The sequence below is a fragment of the Chrysochloris asiatica genome, unplaced genomic scaffold, assembly GCF_000296735.1.
Source record: "Chrysochloris asiatica unplaced genomic scaffold, ChrAsi1.0 scaffold00035, whole genome shotgun sequence".
NCBI classification, from domain to species: domain Eukaryota; kingdom Metazoa; phylum Chordata; class Mammalia; order Afrosoricida; family Chrysochloridae; genus Chrysochloris; species Chrysochloris asiatica.
This window is the reverse complement of record NW_006408553.1, coordinates 12,355,488-12,374,928: the sequence shown is the minus strand read 5'-3', so window position 1 is coordinate 12,374,928 and position 19,441 is coordinate 12,355,488. Positions and strand designations below refer to the sequence as shown.

At 41.2% G+C, this 19,441-nt stretch overlaps 2 protein-coding genes across 2 annotated transcripts in view; both read left to right on the top strand.

Moving 5' to 3' along the window:
• Nucleotides 1-1,745, top strand: part of PLEKHA2 (pleckstrin homology domain containing, family A (phosphoinositide binding specific) member 2) — a 71,698-nt gene extending 69,953 nt beyond the window's left edge. Inside the window, exons 10-11 of the mRNA XM_006859942.1 lie at nt 823-900; nt 1,383-1,745. Of these exons, the coding sequence (XP_006860004.1) occupies nt 823-900; nt 1,383-1,745 (441 nt within the window). The remainder of the gene's footprint in view (nt 1-822; nt 901-1,382) is intronic.
• Nucleotides 1,746-6,229: 4,484 nt separating this feature from the next.
• Nucleotides 6,230-19,441, top strand: part of HTRA4 (HtrA serine peptidase 4) — a 16,869-nt gene continuing 3,657 nt past the window's right edge. The window contains exons 1-8 of the mRNA XM_006859995.1: nt 6,230-6,701; nt 7,319-7,418; nt 8,323-8,527; nt 10,152-10,346; nt 10,701-10,733; nt 13,605-13,719; nt 14,639-14,696; nt 15,642-15,737. Of these exons, the coding sequence (XP_006860057.1) occupies nt 6,230-6,701; nt 7,319-7,418; nt 8,323-8,527; nt 10,152-10,346; nt 10,701-10,733; nt 13,605-13,719; nt 14,639-14,696; nt 15,642-15,737 (1,274 nt within the window). The remainder of the gene's footprint in view (nt 6,702-7,318; nt 7,419-8,322; nt 8,528-10,151; nt 10,347-10,700; nt 10,734-13,604; nt 13,720-14,638; nt 14,697-15,641; nt 15,738-19,441) is intronic.

The window sequence follows — 19,441 nt, the reverse complement described above, 5'->3', positions numbered from 1 at the left end:
AGGACTAAGGTGTGCCTGACCCAAGCCATGGTATTTTCAGTAACCTCATATGCATGCGAAAGCTGGATGGTGAATAAGGAAGACTGGAGAAGAATTGATGCTTTTGAGCTATGGTGTTGTGTTGCAGGAGAATATTCAAAGTGCCATGGGCCGCCAAAAGAACCAATAGATCCGTTTTGGAAGAAGTGCAGGCAGAGTACTCCTTGGAGGCCAAGATGGCCAAACTTCATCTCTCCTATTTTGGACATATTGTCAGGAGGTAACAGTTACTGGAGAAGGATATCATGTTTGGTAAGGTGGAGGGTCAGAGAAAAAGAAGAAGACCCCCAACTAAATGGATTAGGCAAGTGGCAGCATTGATGGACTCAAGCGTAGCAACAGTAGTAAGGTTGGCCCAGGATCAGGCAGTGTTTCGTTTTGCTGTGCATAGGGTTGCTATGAGTCAGTGCTGACTCGATGGCACCTAACAACAACAACAACAATTCTAACATGTGTTTTCCATGTTGCTGTTATTGATAAGTGCTGCTGAGTCAGTTCTGACTCATAGCAACCTTGTATAGGGTTTCCCAATATCGGCTGGTTGGCTTGAACTGCTGACTTTAACGATTAGCAATTCCAGTGCTTATCCCACAGCACATGTCAAAGAAGATTTTGCAGGAAAAACTTATTCTCAAAAGTTGGAAAGCCACTTGACTAGATAAACTCTGAGGTTCCTTCCAACTCTAATAGTGTGATTTTATGAACTTCAGAATTGAGTCAGAGAGTCAAAAGTAGAAATCACAGTGCCAAAAATGTCTGTATAATGCTGTGGATGTTTTGTAGGCTGACAGTCCTGAAGACATGCACAGCTGGATTAAGGAGATTGGGGCAGCTGTCCAGGCCCTCAAGTGCCATCCCAGAGTAAGTCACTTCCTTTCTGTCTCACAGTTAGTGTCAATTTAGAGATGAATTCTCCTTGAGTGGGCATGTTTTATTTGGTGATGTAGGCAAGCAGCCCAGTCTTCAGTCCTGGATGAGCTGAAGCCCTGGGCTGTCATGTTTGTTTTTCTTTCTACGGATTTGGGCACGACTTTTATTTTCTGTTTTTTTTTTTTTTTTTTTAATTTTGGTTGTTGAAAGATGTGAGGTAGGGTTGGGTAGAGAAGTGGAGTTTTTGATGTGTCCTACAAGTCTTGCTGCTAGGCACATCTTGACACCCAAGTAAGTCAGACACACATCTAGAGTAAATTCCACTGGATATATTTGATTTTTATAGACAAAGGTCATTGGATCTTTGAGGTGATGATCCTGGGTTGGTGCTTTTACTAGGACTTTAGGATAAACTGTGTAAGGCAAAGCCTTCACTTTTCTTGCTTGTTTATTTTTCCTTTTTATTTTTGTAGGAAACCGCCTTTTCTAGATCAATTTCTTTGACTCGACCCGGAAGCTCCAGTCTTTCAGGTGGACCAAACTCTGTTTTGTACAGAGGGCGGCCACCTGTGGAAGAGAAAAAAACCCTCTGCAAAGCCCCCTCCGTGGCCTCATCTTGGCAACCATGGACACCTGTCCCCCAGGCTGGGGAAAAGCTGCTTCCAGCTGAAGAGACTCCCGAGGACTCTTTGTTCATGCCTCGACTTGGGGAGAGCAATGCTGCTGGAATGTTGGCAAGCTCCCGGATAAGGCATCGATCGGAGCCCCAGCACCCTAAGGAGAAACCATTCATGTTCAACCTTGATGATGAAAATATACGGACCTCTGATGTGTGATGAGGCACAATGTTATGGGGTGGGGGACGAAGAGAGGGATCAAGAGGAGGAGGTCATGAATCGCTTTCTCTGTCTTGTTGGTGGATACTCAGAGCACTCATATTCCTGTGGATTCTCTGTGGGCCCATCCTGCTGGCTTTTTTTTTTTTTTAAACTATCAATGCTATATATTTAATCTGGGAAAATCACTAGGTTAGAACTTTAGACATGCTCAGTGGAGAGCAGGTTGCCTCTTGTTGACTATTCTAAGGTCTTCTTGGTAAGGGGTTATTATAGAAACTCCTGTCCAGGGGAGGTTGGGAGTCCAGTTTCACCCCTAGCCAAATTTGATTTCCTTGTCCTTGTTTTATGTTCATTTTGTTTTCAGGCCAAGTTCTGAATCTTGGGCCAGTCATCTGGTTTTGTCTAATTCCTGTTTATTGGCTTAAGTTAGACTGTGAAATAGGAGGGTGGTAACTAACCCAGCTGAAATGAGAAGGTAGCGATGGTGGAAGAGTCAGACTTCAGTTTGACTAGGATCTGTTCTGAGGAAGTTGTCAAAGTCTGAGGACTGAGGCTAGAAAGTAGTCCTCAGAATGTCTTCTAGGACAGACTCTCAAGGGGACTTCATAGCGGGAGAGAAAGGGATCTTCTGTAGGATATGAGGAATAATCAACCCCAATGCATCAAACAATTTTGGCAAGAATTCTATTCTAGATGCTCTTTTCTAGATGTTCAAATATGATAGAGTCCATATTGGGACATGAGAGAGTGACAGACCTCCTCATCCAGTTTCTGTATCAGTCCCCAAGGATGGATTTATCAGTGTTAAGTGTCATGTTTGTTGAGAACAAGGAATATGTGGTTGATAAGCATATGATAACTCACATGTATTATATATCAGATCTCTATTTCAAAGTTTTAGATTCTTGTTAAAGCTGGTTCTGTGAAGCTTTTGTGGTCCATGTTTTCCAGGCAGAAGAAAAGGTCTATTTTAGTAAACATGATCTTGAATCCTTGCCTAACTGCTCTTTAAAAAAAATTTTTGTATGGGCCATTACTCACCTAGTTTTAAGTGCTGTGTGTTTTATATCTTGCTAGACTTACTTTCTTTTTATTCTTTGTATTGTCTTTTGAATGATACCTTGTAAACTCGCATGATTAAATCCTGTAATCTGATGAGGCTTCATATATTTAACAGCTAAGAGATACAAAGATAATCTTGAGAGAGATTTATATTTTTAATAAAATAGAAACACTGAATTAGAGGCTATGAAATTCTTGTTAGAAATTTCCCAGGTATAAAAGCACAAAAGAATGAATTTTCTACCCAACTTTAGGATAGACCTTCCATTTGACAAGATCCTGTTTTTTGTGTCTGCAGAATAATTTGTCCATCCAATTAATGTGGCAGATTGCAACCAGTAACTTTTTCAGGTTCTCTATGGGGAGAGAGATCTTAGTTCATTTCTGTCTCTAAATATTATCAGCTAGATAAATTGCATTTTTTAATTAAAAATTAATGATTAGAGGAAGAGATGAAAAGATGTAATTTTATCAAAATAAATCTCCCTTCTTTGTGTACCAATTTACTGTGCAGGCTAAGAATACTTAATCAGAAAAGTCTTAGCTTGAGAGAAATCTTCATCCTTTTTTGAGGTTTTGCAGCCTTCTTGATGTCTGTATCGTGTTGAGAACTTCTCTTCACAGTACTGCTTTGGCACTATTCGTAATTTAACCTTCATTTTGCTTAGTGGTTCTGGTAGTAAAAAAGGGAAAGTTACACTGAATCAGTCAGTCTTGCTCTCTTGTCTTTTCTACAGATTTTGTGTACTTTTGTCCTCAGAAACACTTAGTTTGGGAATTGTTTAATTTTGTATGATCGAAAGAAATTACAACATACTTTAAGTAGCCTGATTTCAAGAGTGCTGTTAAATTTTCCTCAAGAAAACCCTTAGGCTAGTCAAAGCAAGTGTGCAATATGTGATGTTGAACTAATGAAAATAAATTAAGTGACGTTAAGCTAATGAAAATAAATGAACTTTTAAATCTTGCTCTAAACATTCATTGATTCATGGGAAATATGTCCTCTTTTGGTATTTAAGTTATAAAAACTTCTTAAATACACTTCCTGCTAGGTTGTTACTACTAAATTAATTGGTCATTGACAGTAAACTGATTTGTTTTGTAGTCAGTAAAGTCTATTTGAGAATGTGTGAATTATACATACTTATAAATCTAGATTGTTATCTTCATCGAGTGGAAAAAGGTTAATTGAGATGTGACAAATTTTATTTAGAATTTGGGAATCCCAAATGAGAATGGTTAAATGTGGTTTTTTTTTTAATGTTTATTGTGAATTATGTGATAGTTTACATGGGAGAGCATTAGCTTTACATTCATCCTACCATATATCGTTTCATTACCATGGTTACAGTCCCCTTCATGCATCATCAACTATTAATGTAGTTTTAACATTATGTATAAATAATAGTTATCTTCAATGAAGCCATCTTAAAAAAAAATATTCACATTCCCAAACCTTATTTTAGACTTCCTATTTTGGCTCATGTTTCTTACCTTCTGGCTAGTTTCATACCACACTACTAATGTGAGTACACATGTTAGCCAAAGGTGCTGCGTGTATATACAACCAAATGGAAAATGGAACTGAATGGGAAAAACATAGAGTAGATATGCAGTATAAATTAGTGATAAAATGCATGAACTCTGAAATAAATCTGAGCTAACAGCTAAAACAATAAAAAGGAACCAGGAAAGGCACGGCATTTTCTTTGTGGAATAAAAACCTTTACTGAGTTGTGCTGTTTTCATTAGGCTTTTGAGCTGGTACTTAACTTTAACCCAAACACGTATAACAGGATTTCAGGTGGTCTTCTTTACAGTCGAACTATTTTACCAGACAACATTCTGGGTTTTTTTCCTTTTTAAAATTTGTGAATTGAGTTAAGGTTTATACAGCAGACTGTCTGTTTTACATTCAATAAATCATACACCTGTGCCATCAGTTAACAGTATTAACCTCTATTTACTTTATCTCTTGCATCCCTCCTTGTGTCTTCTGCTACCTTCATCTTTCCTCTACCACCCTCTTTCTTGTTATATACTACCTTCCCTGCCACCCAAGCCAGACACCATTGTTGAAAGCTTTGAAGGACTTGCTTATTCAAAGACAGCTGATGACTGGTAAAAATAGTTGAACTTTTTACATTCTGTGAGACATCACAAGAGTACTATTAAGGATTGTGCCCTGGTGTGGTGTGTGGGTTAATGCACTGGATTACAAAGTTGGTTTGAACTGCAAGATCGGTGATTCAAGCTCGCCAGCTGCTCCTTGGAAATCCTATACAGGGTTGCTATGGATCAGAACCTCCTCGACGGCACTTAACAACAGTACTCTCAGGAGTCCTGGTGTGCCGTTAGTGGGTTAATGCGCTGGACTGCAAGGATGGTCTGAATGTCAAGGTTGGTGGTTCAGGCTCACCAGCCGCTCCTTGGAACAGCACTTAGCAATAGTACCCTCAGGTCAGAATATTGGAGTTAAACTTATGTTTCTGAGAATGAACTTTGCTGAGAAAAAACAGATTTAACATTCAGTGTCTTCACTCATTTGAAATAAAAGGGTTTTTTCTTTCACTCTGATAATGGGCTAAAATGACCCATTGAAAAAATAGATCAAGTCACTGAGTAGTAGGGATTTAATGTTTGTTCTCACTATTAATCAGATAACAGGCATATGGAGGAGATAGCAGTTTAGAAATTGAGTTTCCCTAATCCAACTTTGTCGATAAAATTTTGAACGTGTCAGAAATGGACCAATACATTAAAACATTTTCAACTGGCATCACTTTTTCTGCTATTCTGATTTCCTCTCTTATCTGTGTTAGTGCTTGTAGCAATTAGTCTCATGGTGCTAGGTAGAATTTGAGTAATACTTATGTCTGGCGAATACATACTGCTTGACCCCTTCCCACTGCTGAAGGTGTGGCATGATTTTGTGCTTGGAACAAGTATGTTTCAGCTGTGAAATGCACTCGCTGTAAGTACTGGGCTGAGTGCATGGAAACTATTATGCTTCTCATTTTATGTGATCTTCTAATTGGTATGTAGCAAATAAAATAATTTTCTAAAACTGTTGTTGCTTGTTTTGTAATAAAACCATGTGAAATATTGAAATACGACTATGGTGCTATGTTTTCATAACGCTGAACTCTGTGAGTGGGTGATCATCTGCCCCGTTGGTTTTATGGATTTCATGAGGTAGGTCATTCTCAGGGTAGAGCTGGGGTACTTTTTTATTGCCTGGGGGTGGACCTGGAGCGGAGGGCAGGGGGATATATGGGGAGTGTGTGGAGAGGTCTGCCAGACTGCCAGGGGTTTGCGGAGGTGGCACCCTATCCAGAAGGAAGCGTTGCTTTCCTTTAGAGTTCTAGTGGGTGTAGAGGCCAATCACTGGAAAAGAAGTGAAAAAGGAAAGGAGCAGTATGAATGGATTTCAACTACATGTCACTGGGCTCGGGCAATACCTCCTGATGTGGCTGCTGCTGCCATTGGTGCCTGTGCCCAGGGTAGAAGCTAGGCGATCCAGGACCTCACTACCCTGCCCTGCGACCTGCGATCCGACGCGCTGCCCTCCGTTGCCCACTTGCTCGGCTGGAGTGGCGCCGGTGCTGGACCGCTGTCGCTGCTGCCGAGTCTGCGCGGCGGCTGAGGGTGAGGCGTGCGGCGGAGCCCGTGGCCGGCCCTGTGCGGCGGGCCTGCAGTGCCTTGCGCCTGGGAGCGTCGGCAGTTCGTGGCTCGGCACTTGTGGCTGCCCGGAGCTGGGCGAGGAAGTGTGCGGCAGCGACGGGCGCACCTATCCTAGCCTGTGCGCGCTCCGCGCCGAGAACCGCGGCGCACGCCTCCGCGGCGCGCTCCCTGCCGTGCCCGTGCAGAAAGGAGACTGCAGGGACCCAGGTGAGCCGGGAACTGCCTGCTCTCCCAGGGTTCTTTTTTTTTTCCCTGTTAGTTTTAAAGGAGTGTAAACAAACTCTGGTAGTGTAGTGGTTACGAATTGGGCTGCGAACCGCAGTTCCGCGGGAGAAAGATGAGGCGTTCTGCTCCCGTAAAGATTTACAGCCTCGGAAACCCTGTTCAGGGTCGCTACGGGTCGGAACCGACTCGACGGCACTTAACAACAACAAACAAACATTACTGTATTTCACGCACACAGTTCGTTGAGGGGTCCTCCTTGAAGTCCGATTTGCCTCATATTCTTGTTCCTAATTTTCTTTCTAACAGGTGCTTGTTTGTTAGTTCCCAGGCGCTTTCTTTCCCTTGTCTTTTTTACATCATTTGAATGCTCTTTTCCCTTTTAAAAAAAAAAAATTTTTTTTTTTTCAGCCAGGATGACATGGCTGTTCCCCTTAAAGCATAGCCTCGAGGGACCTCATTGAGCAAATAGGTGTAAAGGACCGAACACAGGAAGGCAAGAGTGGGAGGAGAGAGGGACGGAGACAATTGAGAAAGGACACCTTATGTGGTAAGGGAGCGAGGATCCCCTCCACCCACAGGAACAGAGCATTTCTTCACAGGGATCGGAAGGGCAGGCCTGCTCCGGAGCAAGTACAACTTTATCGCTGCTGTGGTGGAGAAGGTGGCGCCATCTGTGGTTCACTTGCAGCTGTTCCGCAGGTAAAGGACGTAGGAAGAGGAAATCTGCTACCACCAATGACTGCTTTGGGGAGTTGAGCCCTTGTGTGGCGCTGTAGGATAAGCCCTGGACTGCTAACCACAAAGTTGGCGGTTCAAACCCACCAGTTGCTCCTGCGAAAACCTATACAGGGACACTATGAGTTGGAACTGACTTGCCCTGTGTTTTGCTGTTGTTTAGTGCCGTCGGTTCGACTCATAGCGACCCAGAATAGGGTCTCCCGAGGAGCGGCTGGTGAGTTTGAACCGTACGTCGAGTGTTTCATTACACAGCACTTCACCAGGATGGTTTTGTAAGCGCCATTTAATAGCATTAATAACTGCAGTGAGGAAATCCAGGCGCAAAGAGGTTGAATAACCTGCTCTAGGTTAAGGTCAGATGTAAGAGCCTCTCAGAAGCCATCTTAAAGGTGATCTTGTCCAGTCCTCTTGTTTGCATGGAAGGAAACCCCGACACAAGAGAGAGGGGGAATCATCTGTCTTATGTCACAAGGTCAGTTAGTAGTGAAACCTAACTCAAATCTTTTGACTTTCTCCTTGCTTGGGTTCTTGATTCTGTGTCATCAGGCTCCCATTTGCCTACAGTAATAGGTTAGGTTTCTTTGAAGCAGAGGGCCTGAAGGTTTCTGTACTGATTAGCTCAGAAGGCAGTATCCCTGGAAATGGAGAGTTGGAACCACCTTACAATATCTTGCACTGTAGAATAGGAACTAGCAAGGCACTACATGCAGAGCTCATTTACACATAGAGAAATGAAAACACAGACAGGGAAAAGTAAACTACCTGAGAAAACCATGATAGAGATGTTTATCAAATGTGATGTTCCTGTGTGTCCACTGGTTCCCCTGAGGTTTCTGCCCTTTGGTATTTTGTTTTGCTGAAACAGGTCACCTCTCAGCTCCAAGGATATTCCTGCATCCAGTGGCTCTGGATTCATAGTATCTGAGGATGGGCTCATTGTTACCAATGCTCATGTCCTTACTAACTGGCAGCGGATCCTGGTGGAGCTCCAGAGTGGGGCCCAGTATGAAGCCACAGTCAAGGATATTGATCATAAGCTGGACCTTGCACTGATTAAGATTGAGCCAAATGTGAGTATTCAAGGCTCAAATCAGTATGCATATTTGAGGCTTCTTATCAATTCACTGAAGGAGCTCTGGTAGCATAGTGGTTATGAATCGGGCTGCGAACCTTAAGGCCAGCAGTTCGAAACTACCAGCCGCTCCGCGGGAGAAAGATGAGGCGTTCTGCTCCGTTAAGGTTTTCCGCCTTGGAAACCCTGTACAGGGTCGCTATGGGTCGGATCCGACTCGACGGCAAACAACAACAACAACAACATCAATTCACTGATATTTTCTCCTTCATCCCAGTCCCACACTACTATTTCTACCTAATACATACTTTTTTTTTTCTAGTTCCCTTTCTTTGGTGTTCTTTTTTTTTTTGTTAATTTTCTTCCCTGCTTATCTGTACATTGATAACAATTTCTATTAATTATTCAAAAGTTGTTTATTGTTTTCTCCTTCAAATCATTCTTCAATAGATGCTGCTTCTGGTAAACATATTTCTCTGCTTGCTATGTTATATCAAGATGCTAAGAAATATTTTTTCATAATTATTATGTATGCCAACTCCAGTTTTGTGCCTGTATTAAAAAATTATTTATGCCCTTTGAGTTGTGATTTTAAAGCAAAAACTGTCACACATGTAATTAAAAAAATAATAATTACAGTGAAACCTATGAGACCCAGAATGAGATAGGACTATCTTGTTTTCTTTCGGGTCTCACAAGTTTTCTGCCTTTAATACGGTGCAGTTTTACCCTTTTCTATTACTTATTTTAGTGGAAGGTATTTCTTTCCTGACAGGTTTCTTCCTTACACAGGTCTGGCTTTCACAGCTTTTATTGTATTTTGTTGCTGTTGTTGAGAATATACACAACAAAACATACACCGATTGAACAATTTCTCTGCGTACAATTCAGTGACACGGAGTATACTCTTTGAATTGTGCAACCATTTTCACCCTCCTTTTCTGGAGTTATTCCTTCTCCATTAACTTACATTCACGGTCCCCTAAGTTTCCTACCTAATACTTTTGAGCTGCTGTTGTCAATTTAATCCCACACAGATAGATCTTAGAAGAACACAAAACACATTTTAACTGGTTAACCTAAATTATTGTTTTTTAAGATGTTAGCTAAGGAATATTTTGAAGTCTTTGCTAAACAAAGTGTACCTTTACCAGCAGCGCTAACGTCATCTGAGAGCTTTTCAGAAACCAACTTGAGTCAAAATCTGTATTTTAATGATATCCCAGGTTATCTGCATCCACATTAAAGATGGAGAAGCACTTCTGGGTGATCTCCTTTCTCTTTGTGGCTTGATAACTCTGACTGTAAACTTTTAAGCTGGGATGGTGTTTAGTATATTGGTAATGTCAGTTTCTGTTTGTTGGTTACTTCATTGATAGTTTACTTACAGCAATTTCTACAAAGCAATAATGTCATATCGTAGAGATGATGTTGATCATTTTAACTAGTGAGAATCTGGTCATAGGTAGAATTTGAGAAAAGCAAAAGGCAATCATAGAATCTCTGTGTGTGGGTAATTCTTAGACTATAAATGCCGAAATAATGATTGTGTCCTCGTATGTATCATACACAGATTTGGTAGATCCTGTTTTTCATCCTTATCTTTCCTTACCCATGTGCAGACTGACCTTCCTGTATTGCTGCTGGGAAGCTCATCTGACCTTCGGGCTGGAGAGTTTGTGGTGGCCTTGGGCAGTCCATTTTCTCTGCAGAACACAGTGACAGCAGGAATTGTCAGTACTACACAGAGAGGGGGCAAAGAGCTGGGGCTGAAGGATTCAGACATGGATTATATCCAGACTGATGCCATAATTAATGTAAGTCACAAACGAGGACCATACGTGGCCCATAAGATACTGACAGTACAATGAGAAGAAAACCTCACAGTGATCTCTTTTCCCCTTTATTATTATGGTGATCTAGATTTCAGGTAGAGCCTTACAAGAGGGGTGGGATGTTTAGCCTGTATGATGTGATAATTGGCATCCATAGTACTGGGGAGTCTCTCAGGGTTGGTCAGAAATGTCTACTGATGGGGGGGGCTCAGTTTTGCATGTCTTGGAGAAATAGGGCCTCCTTAGTGTAAGATGTGTTTGGTAAACCTTTGTATAAGTAAGGAGATACGCATTCATTGTCTTACTGATGGCTTTTATTTTTTCAAACCTCTTCAGCATGGGAACTCTGGGGGACCTCTTGTGAACTTGGTGAGTGACCATTTCCCTTGTTGCTTCATGTCTTTTCCTAATTCTCAAAGACTTTACACGTTCCAGGATGCACACAGGAGTGTCACTCTTATATAGAGATTTGTGGAATGATGTGTTTCTGTTCTTGGATATTAAATAAATGATTAGGAAAAATTTAAGTTCTATGATGGATTTGGAGTCCTGGTGTGGCACTGTGGAATGATGCCCTGGACTGCGAGGTCTGTTCCAACTGCAAGGTCAGTGGTTCAAACTCACCAGCTGCTCCTCAGAAACCCTATGAGGTTTGCTATGAGTCAAAACCGATTTGATGACACTTAACAACAACGGAGTCCTGGTATGGTGCTGTGGGTTAATGCGCCAGACTGCAAAGTCATTTGAACTGCAAGGTCTGTGGTTCAAGCTCATCAGCTGCTCCTCAGAAACCCTATATAGGGGCCTCTATGGGTTGGAATTGACTCGATAGCACTTTACAACAACAACAATGGATTTATCATGGGGGTATTTGATCTCATCCAGCTGAGAGCTGCCAGGGTTCTGGCATATTGCAAAGTTTTTCTCTCCAACATGTTTTGTTTTCATTGGATAGTCATCCAAGTTTATGACAAAAGATCAGTTGTACCATATAATGTATATTGAAGACCTCCTGCTGCAGCTGCATGTTAAGAAATCTTCACAAGAATCTGAATTACATGATATGCCTTGTCCATGTTTTTAATCTTAACCTGCTTATACTTGTTGTGTGCCATGGAGTCGGTTCTGACTCATAGAGACCCTGTACAGGGTTTCCGAGGCTGTAAATCTTTACGGGAGCAGAAAACCTCATCTTTCTCCCATGGAACAGCTGGTAGTTTCGAACTGTTGACCTTGTGGTTTGCAGCCCGATTCGTAACCGCTACGCTACCAGAGCTCCTTTACTTAGATGATGAAAAAAAAAAGCCCAAACAAGGATTCATTGCTCTGTTGTGTATTTTACATCTCAACTTTATTCAGCTGCTCCAGTGGAAATGCCAGTGTTTCAAGTTGCTCAAATACAAGTGAAAACATTATGAGAGTGAAGTTACGTTTCACATACAATTTGTGATAATGTATAGTCAATTTGAGCTTATTATTTTGGTCCCTCTGTAAATTATACTTGTTTTTCGGAGGATGAGTTGTGTGTAGAATTAATGAGCACTTTTAATCATGATATTACATGTAATTTTTTGCACCTGCTTTTTTCATTAGACAAAGTATACTGGAAACAGGATGGAATGCATAGTATCATGCTACACCCCAAAACTACTGACTTAGAATCAGAAGTTTTTTCTCTATCTCTTCTGTTACCTAACAGAGTAATGGCTAAAGGATGCGGAAGTAATGAAGACGGAAACTATTTCCTACTTAGCAAGTCTTTGGTCCCTCATATAATTTTGCAAATTCCACTGAACAGTTACACTGAAGTGTTACTGAAGGTCACCAGCTTTTGCCTCTTCCATCTTTAGTGTTAGATTTATTTAAGTAATTAAAAGGCAAATACTACTTGTGCTCTCATTTGTGTCAAAATACAAACTGTGGCTCACTTAAAAAAATATTTTTGTTGTTGAAAATGTACACAGCAAAACATAAATCAACTCAACAATTCCCACATGTACAATGAAGCCACACTAATTAATTCTTCCAGCTGTACAACTACTATCACCCTCTTTTTCAAAATTGCTCCTCCCCCAATTAACATAAGCTTACTACTCCCTTGTTGTTGTTGTGAAGTGCCGGGAAGTCCGTTCCGACCCATAGCCACCCTGTATGGGGGTTTCTGAGGAGCAGCTGGTGAGCTTGAACCACCGACCTTGTAGTTGAAACGGCTTTTCAGTCTGGCACCTTAACCCACAGCGCCACACCAGGATTCCTACTACTCCCTAAGGTTCCTTTATTTTCAGTTTGCTGTTGTCAATTTGATCCCATGTTAGTTCTTTAAAAGAACACAATGCTTGAGAAAGACATTGTTTACTAATTAAACTACTGCTTGGCTTAAAGAATTTGGAGAACATATTTGGTTTAAGGTTGAAACATTTTCAGGGCAATAGTTTCAGGGATTTATCCAGCTGCTATGGTTGGTTTAAGGAGCTTTGGTAGCGTAGTGGTTACGAATCGGGCTGCGAGCTGCAAGGTCAGCAGTTTGAAACTACCAGCTGTTCTGTGTGAGGAAGATGAGCCTTTCTGCTCTTGTAAAGATTTACAGCCTTGGAAACCCTATGCAGGGTCACTGAGTCGGAACAAACTCCACGGCACAAAACAACAACATGGTTGGTTTGAACCATAAGGTTGGCAGTTCAAACTCAACAGTTGTTCCTTGGAAACTGGGTCGCTATGAGTCAGAACTAACTCCATGGCATTTAACAACATGTCTCCAGAAAGTCTGGATTCCCTTGTGGTTCATTTTTAAAAGCAGTATAATTTAGAGAAGGACAAAAATGAGTTCAAGACTAGACAAAAACAACAACAAAAAATAACCACCAACAAAAAAACCTCAGTAGCCTTTGACCAAGACCAATAAGTGACTTTTGTACTCTGGCAAATCCCCTCTGCTTTAGCCTTGCAACGTAGTATCCTCTAGCCCCTCTGTTTTCTGACTCTAAATAACTAGTTTCACCCTTTCCTTTGGAGTCCTGGTGTGGCGCTGTGGGTTAATGTGCCAAACTGCAAAGCCATTTGAACTACAAGGTTGGCGGTTCAAACTCACCAGCTGCTCCTCAGAAACCCTATACAGGGTCGCTTTGCGTCAGAATCGACTTGACGGCACTTACCAAAAACAACCCCTTCCTTTTCTTGTGGTTTTATAATGATCAGTTAGCACACAACCTGTTGAATGAATGATACCTTCTCCCTTCCCAGGATGGTGATGTGATTGGCATAAATACATTGAAGGTGACTGCAGGAATCTCTTTTGCAATACCCTCGGATCGAATCCGACAGTTCTTGGCAGATTTCCATGAGCGCCAGCTGAAAGGTGAAAAGAGTTAGGAGGTTTTTTTTTGACTCCTCTTGTGTTTTACAAAGGTCCTCAGGTGGTCCACGTGGCTACTAACCTGAAGGTTAGCAGTTAGAACTCACCAGTGATGGTGATGTACAGATTGTTTTTGGTGGTTGTCATGGAGTCTAACCCGGGGTGACCCTATTTTTGTACAGTAGAACTGTACTTCATAGAGTTTTCAAGGCTGTGACCTCTCATCAGGCATAGCTTATGAGGTACCTCTAGGTGGATTTGAACTGCTGCCTTTTTGGCTAGTGTTTGAGAACTTAAACTGTCTGAATCACCCAGAGACTCTAAAGATTATAGTCAACAAACTCCAATGGAACAATTCTGCTCTGCAACACATGGGGTTGCTGAGTCAAAATCAACTTAACAGCATTTTTTTGTGAGTGTTTTACAGCAACACTCAAATCTTTTATGAAGTCAGTGAATTGACTTCTCTAAGCCCTGGGTCACTTGTGTCCAGTTCCTATCATGGTGGTTTGGGAAGCAAAATTGGTGCCTTAGGCACAGAAACCAAGCATGAGTTATACCCAGGAGTATTTGAGTTAACTGTGTGGCACTGTGGGTTAATACGCCAGACGGCAAAGCTGTTTGAACTGCAAGGTCGGCGGTTCAAGCTCACCAGCTGTTCCTCGGAAATGCTATACGGGGTCGCTATGGGTCAGAGTCAGCTTGACAGCACTTAACAACAACAACTGTGGAAATGAAAACTCAGCCTGGACTGGAAGTGGAGGGAGTCCAGTGGGAGGAGTAGATGTGCTAATGACAAAGGTGTTTCTGAAGCATGTTATTTCACTGCTGACAGCCTGAAAGGGAAGTTTTACTTGTAAGGGTATTTTATGTCGAAAGAAGTTTCTGTTGATAGTGACATTATAATTTTCCTTTCTCTTAGGAAAAGTTATTTCACAGAAGAAATACCTGGGTTTGAGAATGTTGCCCCTCACTATGAAGTAAGCATGCACTTGAATATGTCTGGGTTGTTTTCAGAAGCAAAAGCCATAGCTGAATAGTTAAGGAGTCCTGGTGTGGCACTATGGGATAAAGCACTGGACTGCAAGATTGGTTCAAACTCACCAGCCGCTCTTTGGAACCCCTATACAGGATCGTTGGGTCAGAACTGAACTCTACGGCACTTAACAACAGGACAACAGTTAAGGCTGACAGGGAAGCTAATACATTTGGACAACAGCTACGAACTCTTAACTGTAGGCTCTATTTGTCACAGAAGTACGTACCTGTATTTTATAGTGTCAAATGGTTCTAGACTCCTACTTAAGGGAAGTTGTTATGTGCTGTGGAGTCAGTTCTGACTCAGCGAGCCTGTACAGGGTTTCCGAGACTGTAAATCTTTACAGAAGCAGAAAGCCTCATCTTTCTCATGCGTAACAGCTGGTAGTTTCGAACTGCTGACCTTGCGGTTCATAGCCCGATTCGTAACCACTACGCTACCAGAGCTCCTTACTTAAGGGAAGTATGTACCTGTATGTTATAGTGTCAAATGGTTCTAGGCTCCTTCTTAAGGGAATTACACCACCCCTAAGGAAGAATAATTGCCATTGACTTGATGGAATCTTTATTGGCTGCTTTGAGCCTTGAGAATAGCTACAAGTCCTCCTAAGAACTAAAGGCTTTTATGATGTCTCCAAACCCACTGCTGTGGAGTTGATTCCAACTCATAGTGACCCACAGGCCAGAATAGAACTGCTTTATCAGACTCCAGGCTGTACATCTTTATGGAAACAGATGGAGCAGCTGGTGGGTTTAAACCACCAACCTTTTAGTTAGTAGCCCAGCCTTTAATCCACAGTGCCACCAGGACTATTTTATGATGGTTTGGGTAGATTGATGAATTGTGCCTTTTAACCTTCTGAGAAGAGTCTTCTCATTTCTTTTAGCCTTCTGCAAGAAATGAAAAGGCAAGATCCAGATTTCCCTAATGTGAGTTCAGGGGTTTTTGTATATGAAGTGATTCAAGGAACAGCCGCTGAGAGGTAAGAGAAGTGCAGGACTTTGCCCAGCCTCCTTTGTTTTCTAGATGGATGCCATGGGAAATGTTTGTAGAATCTAAGCTTGTACTGCCAAATATGGTTGCCACTGCTCACATATCCTTGTGTGGCACTGCAGAAGTCCTAGTATGGTGCTGCAGAATAAGCATTGGATTGCTAACTGCTCGGTTGGTGGTTCAAGCCCACCAGCTGCTTCTAGGAAACCCTATACAGGGTCTCTGTGAATCAGAACTGACTCACCTGTACTTAACAACAACACTCACATGTTGTAATGATGAGCACTTATAATGCTGAGCACTTGTAATGATGTTAGAATGTGGCTAGTGTAACTGAGTTTTAAATTTTAATTAATTTATTAATTTCAATCTCAAAAACAGAAGCAGTATAAACTGTTTTTCCATTATACTCAACTTCATTCTTTGGAAGGGCTGCTTTTCACTTTAATCACTGCATCATGTAAGATATTATTATTGTAAAGTAGAACATCAGACAGGTTCACTGTTTCTACTGGATTTCAAAGACTAACATGAAGTGGAATGTAAAATGCCTCATAAATAATTTTTAAATATATATACTGCATGCTAAAATGATATTTTGGATATAATGAGTTAAATAAATACACTATTGAAATTATTTTTACTTTTTATAATGTGGTTCCTAAAAAAATTTAAATTACTTATGTGGCTTACATTACATTTCTCTTGGAAAGCATTGATTTAGACTTACACATTTGCACTTTTTTTGTGGGGTGGGATGGGGGAAGGCTATGGTTCTTTGTAGCCCAAGAAGAGCTTTATAAATTATTTTGGAAATAATTCCCAAATCCAGTCTTTTTGATAAGGACCTTACTTATCAAGAATTAGAAGAATATAGAGGACTGTTGTTGTTGTTAATGTGCCGTAGAGTCGGTTCCAACCCATAGTGACCCTGTACAGGGTTTCTGAGGCTATAAATCTTTACAGGAGCAGAAAGTCTCATCTTTCTCCCGTGGAGCGGCTGATAGTTTCGAACTGCTGACCTTAAGGTTCGCAGCCCGATTCCTAACCACTATGCTACCAGAGCTCCTTAGAGAGGACTAGAGACCCACATTTTTGTAGGTATAGCTAAAGTTTTGAGTATATTTACATATTTTAAAGCACTTTTGTCATTCAACTTGAAGATAGTACCAAAGATCTTTCACTAAAGCCCTGTGAAATGGAGCCAAGGCCAGAGTAGCCCAGAACAAGGGTCTCCAGCTAACTTTATTGTTATTTTGAATCATTTATATGAACAACTAAGTGAAGAATTGGCTAGTCCTATAAAAATAATTTTCTTGGTTCTGTCTCTTGTACTTCTTCAGTATTCCTCCCTCACTGTTTTTGTTTTTCAAGAGTTCAATAATCTGTTTAGATTATATCAACTCTTTTACTAGGGGGAAAGAAATCATAAGGCACTAACTGTTCAGAAGAGTTAAGTGATAGGTCTCATGTTACTAAATTTGATTTGTCATAGGCTTTCTAGACTCTCATGAATCCTGCCCTCCCCCACTTCCTTATTTTTAACTTCTGGCTTAAGGCCAAAACTATTTCTTTCAGCTATTTAAATCCTTGCTTCTTAAAATGTGGTCTGGAGCTCAACAGCATGTCAGAAATGCAGAATCACCTGTCCCACCCTACAACCACTGAATCAAAATCTGTTTTTAACAAGATCCCCAGGAGATTTGTATGCACATTAAAATGTAAGCATTATTGCTCAAAATCACCAATAAGCAGAAACCCACTCTTTTTGACTTTCATCCCACTTATCAAGATGAGTTTGAACTACAAGGTCCGTGGTTCAAATCCACCTACCTCTACTTGTAAACCCTATACGGTGTCCTATGGTATTTAATAATTACAGCCATAACAGTGTTGGTTATGTGCTGTGGAGTCGGTTCTGACTCATAGCGACCCTGCATAGGGTTTCCGAGGCTATAAATCTTTAAGGGAGCAGAAAGCCTCATCTTTCTCCTGTGGAACAGCTGGTAGTTTTTGAACTGCTGACCTTGAGGTTAGCAACCTGATTCGTAACCACTATGCTATCACAGCAATAATGTTGTTGTTGTTAAGTGTCATCGAGTCGATTCTGACCCATAATGACTCTGTGTAGGGTTTCCAAGGAGCAGCTGGTGAACTTGAACCACTGACCTTGCAGTTCAAATGCAGTCTGGTGCATTAGCCCACGGTGCCACACCAGGACTCCACAGCAATAATATCTGGCAATTATTAAGTGCTTTGTTGTTGTTAAGTGCTTCTGAGTTGGTTCCAACTCATAGCAACCCCCTATAGGGTTTGAACTGCCGACCTTGTGGATCACAGTCCAGTTCTGATCCGACAGTGCCACAGCAAGTACTTAAGCTTCGTTTTAAGTATTTCACACAGTCACATCAGCACCCAACAGTCTATTGTATGGTAGCAGGAATGCTACAGAGGTTATTAATGTGTAGAGTTACAGTCAGAGGACAGGGATGTGCTTGAGCTTTTGCTCGTAACCCCTGTGTTATCCTGCTTAGGTGGCTGCTTTTTTTGTTTGGGAGAGTTGGAGTGATTGATTGATTGTCAAGAGATGGAGTTTCAAGTCAGAAAGACCCAGGATCAAATTTTATTAACAAAAATATGAGGGCTGTTGTAAGATGTGCTGTGAAATCATCTAGAGCACAATCCCATTTACCTTTATAAAGTTACTATCTTACCAGAATCATGTGTAAGAAGTTTACTCTTTTCCATACAGTGTATTTGGTTTGGAATGGGGGAATTTAACTCCACTAATTTCAAGCACACTTTAGGTTTTACAAGCAAAAGAGAATGCTCCAAACAATATGTTTTCCCCAGATGGTTATACTACAGATTAATTAATGTTTCTGAACCACAACAGCTTCCTCTGTACAATAATACTTCCATTCTAAGACTATTGGGTGATCACACTATTACCACCAAATGTTGGGTTTGAAGCCCTGGAGCAATTGAGTCCAACCAATAATCACTCCAGGTGAAGCAGAGAAATTTTATTATTAGGAAGCCCAGGCTAATGAAACACCGACAACAAGCAGGCTGTTTCTTAATGGGTGTGCCATTTGCTTTTGGTTGCAGGTAATATTTATACCGTTTCTTGACAATGCTAGTCATGTACTACATGCTGATGGACTTTCAGTTTTAAAATTCACACTGAATCACAAGGGAGTCACAAGACCTCAGTAAACACCTGAGAGAAGGGTATGATTAACCATCTTGGTGTCTGTTTGTCCAGATAGTCACTTCTTATCAGCGCTTCACAAACAGGATTAGGGCTCCACACAGAACTGGGCAATTGTTACAACCAGTGACATTCCAACCTAAATTAGCTAAACATACATTGAAAAAACAGACAGGGTAGAGGTGTAAGCATTCTTTCAGGCAGTGTTAGTTTCTCATAACGAGATAGATGCTATCTGTCTCATGCTCTCCATCTGCAAAACAGTTGGACTTATGCTCTCAACATGACTATGTACCGTATTAAAACAGTGCCTGATACACACATGCACATATCAAATACCCGCTTCGAGTTGACTCTGACTCATGGCGACCCATATGTGCCAATGTCTAACTGCTCTGATTTTTTTTTCACGGTCTTTTAATTGCATTTTTATTATGGATTTTTTTTCTTAAATGTTTTATTGTGAATTATGTGATAGT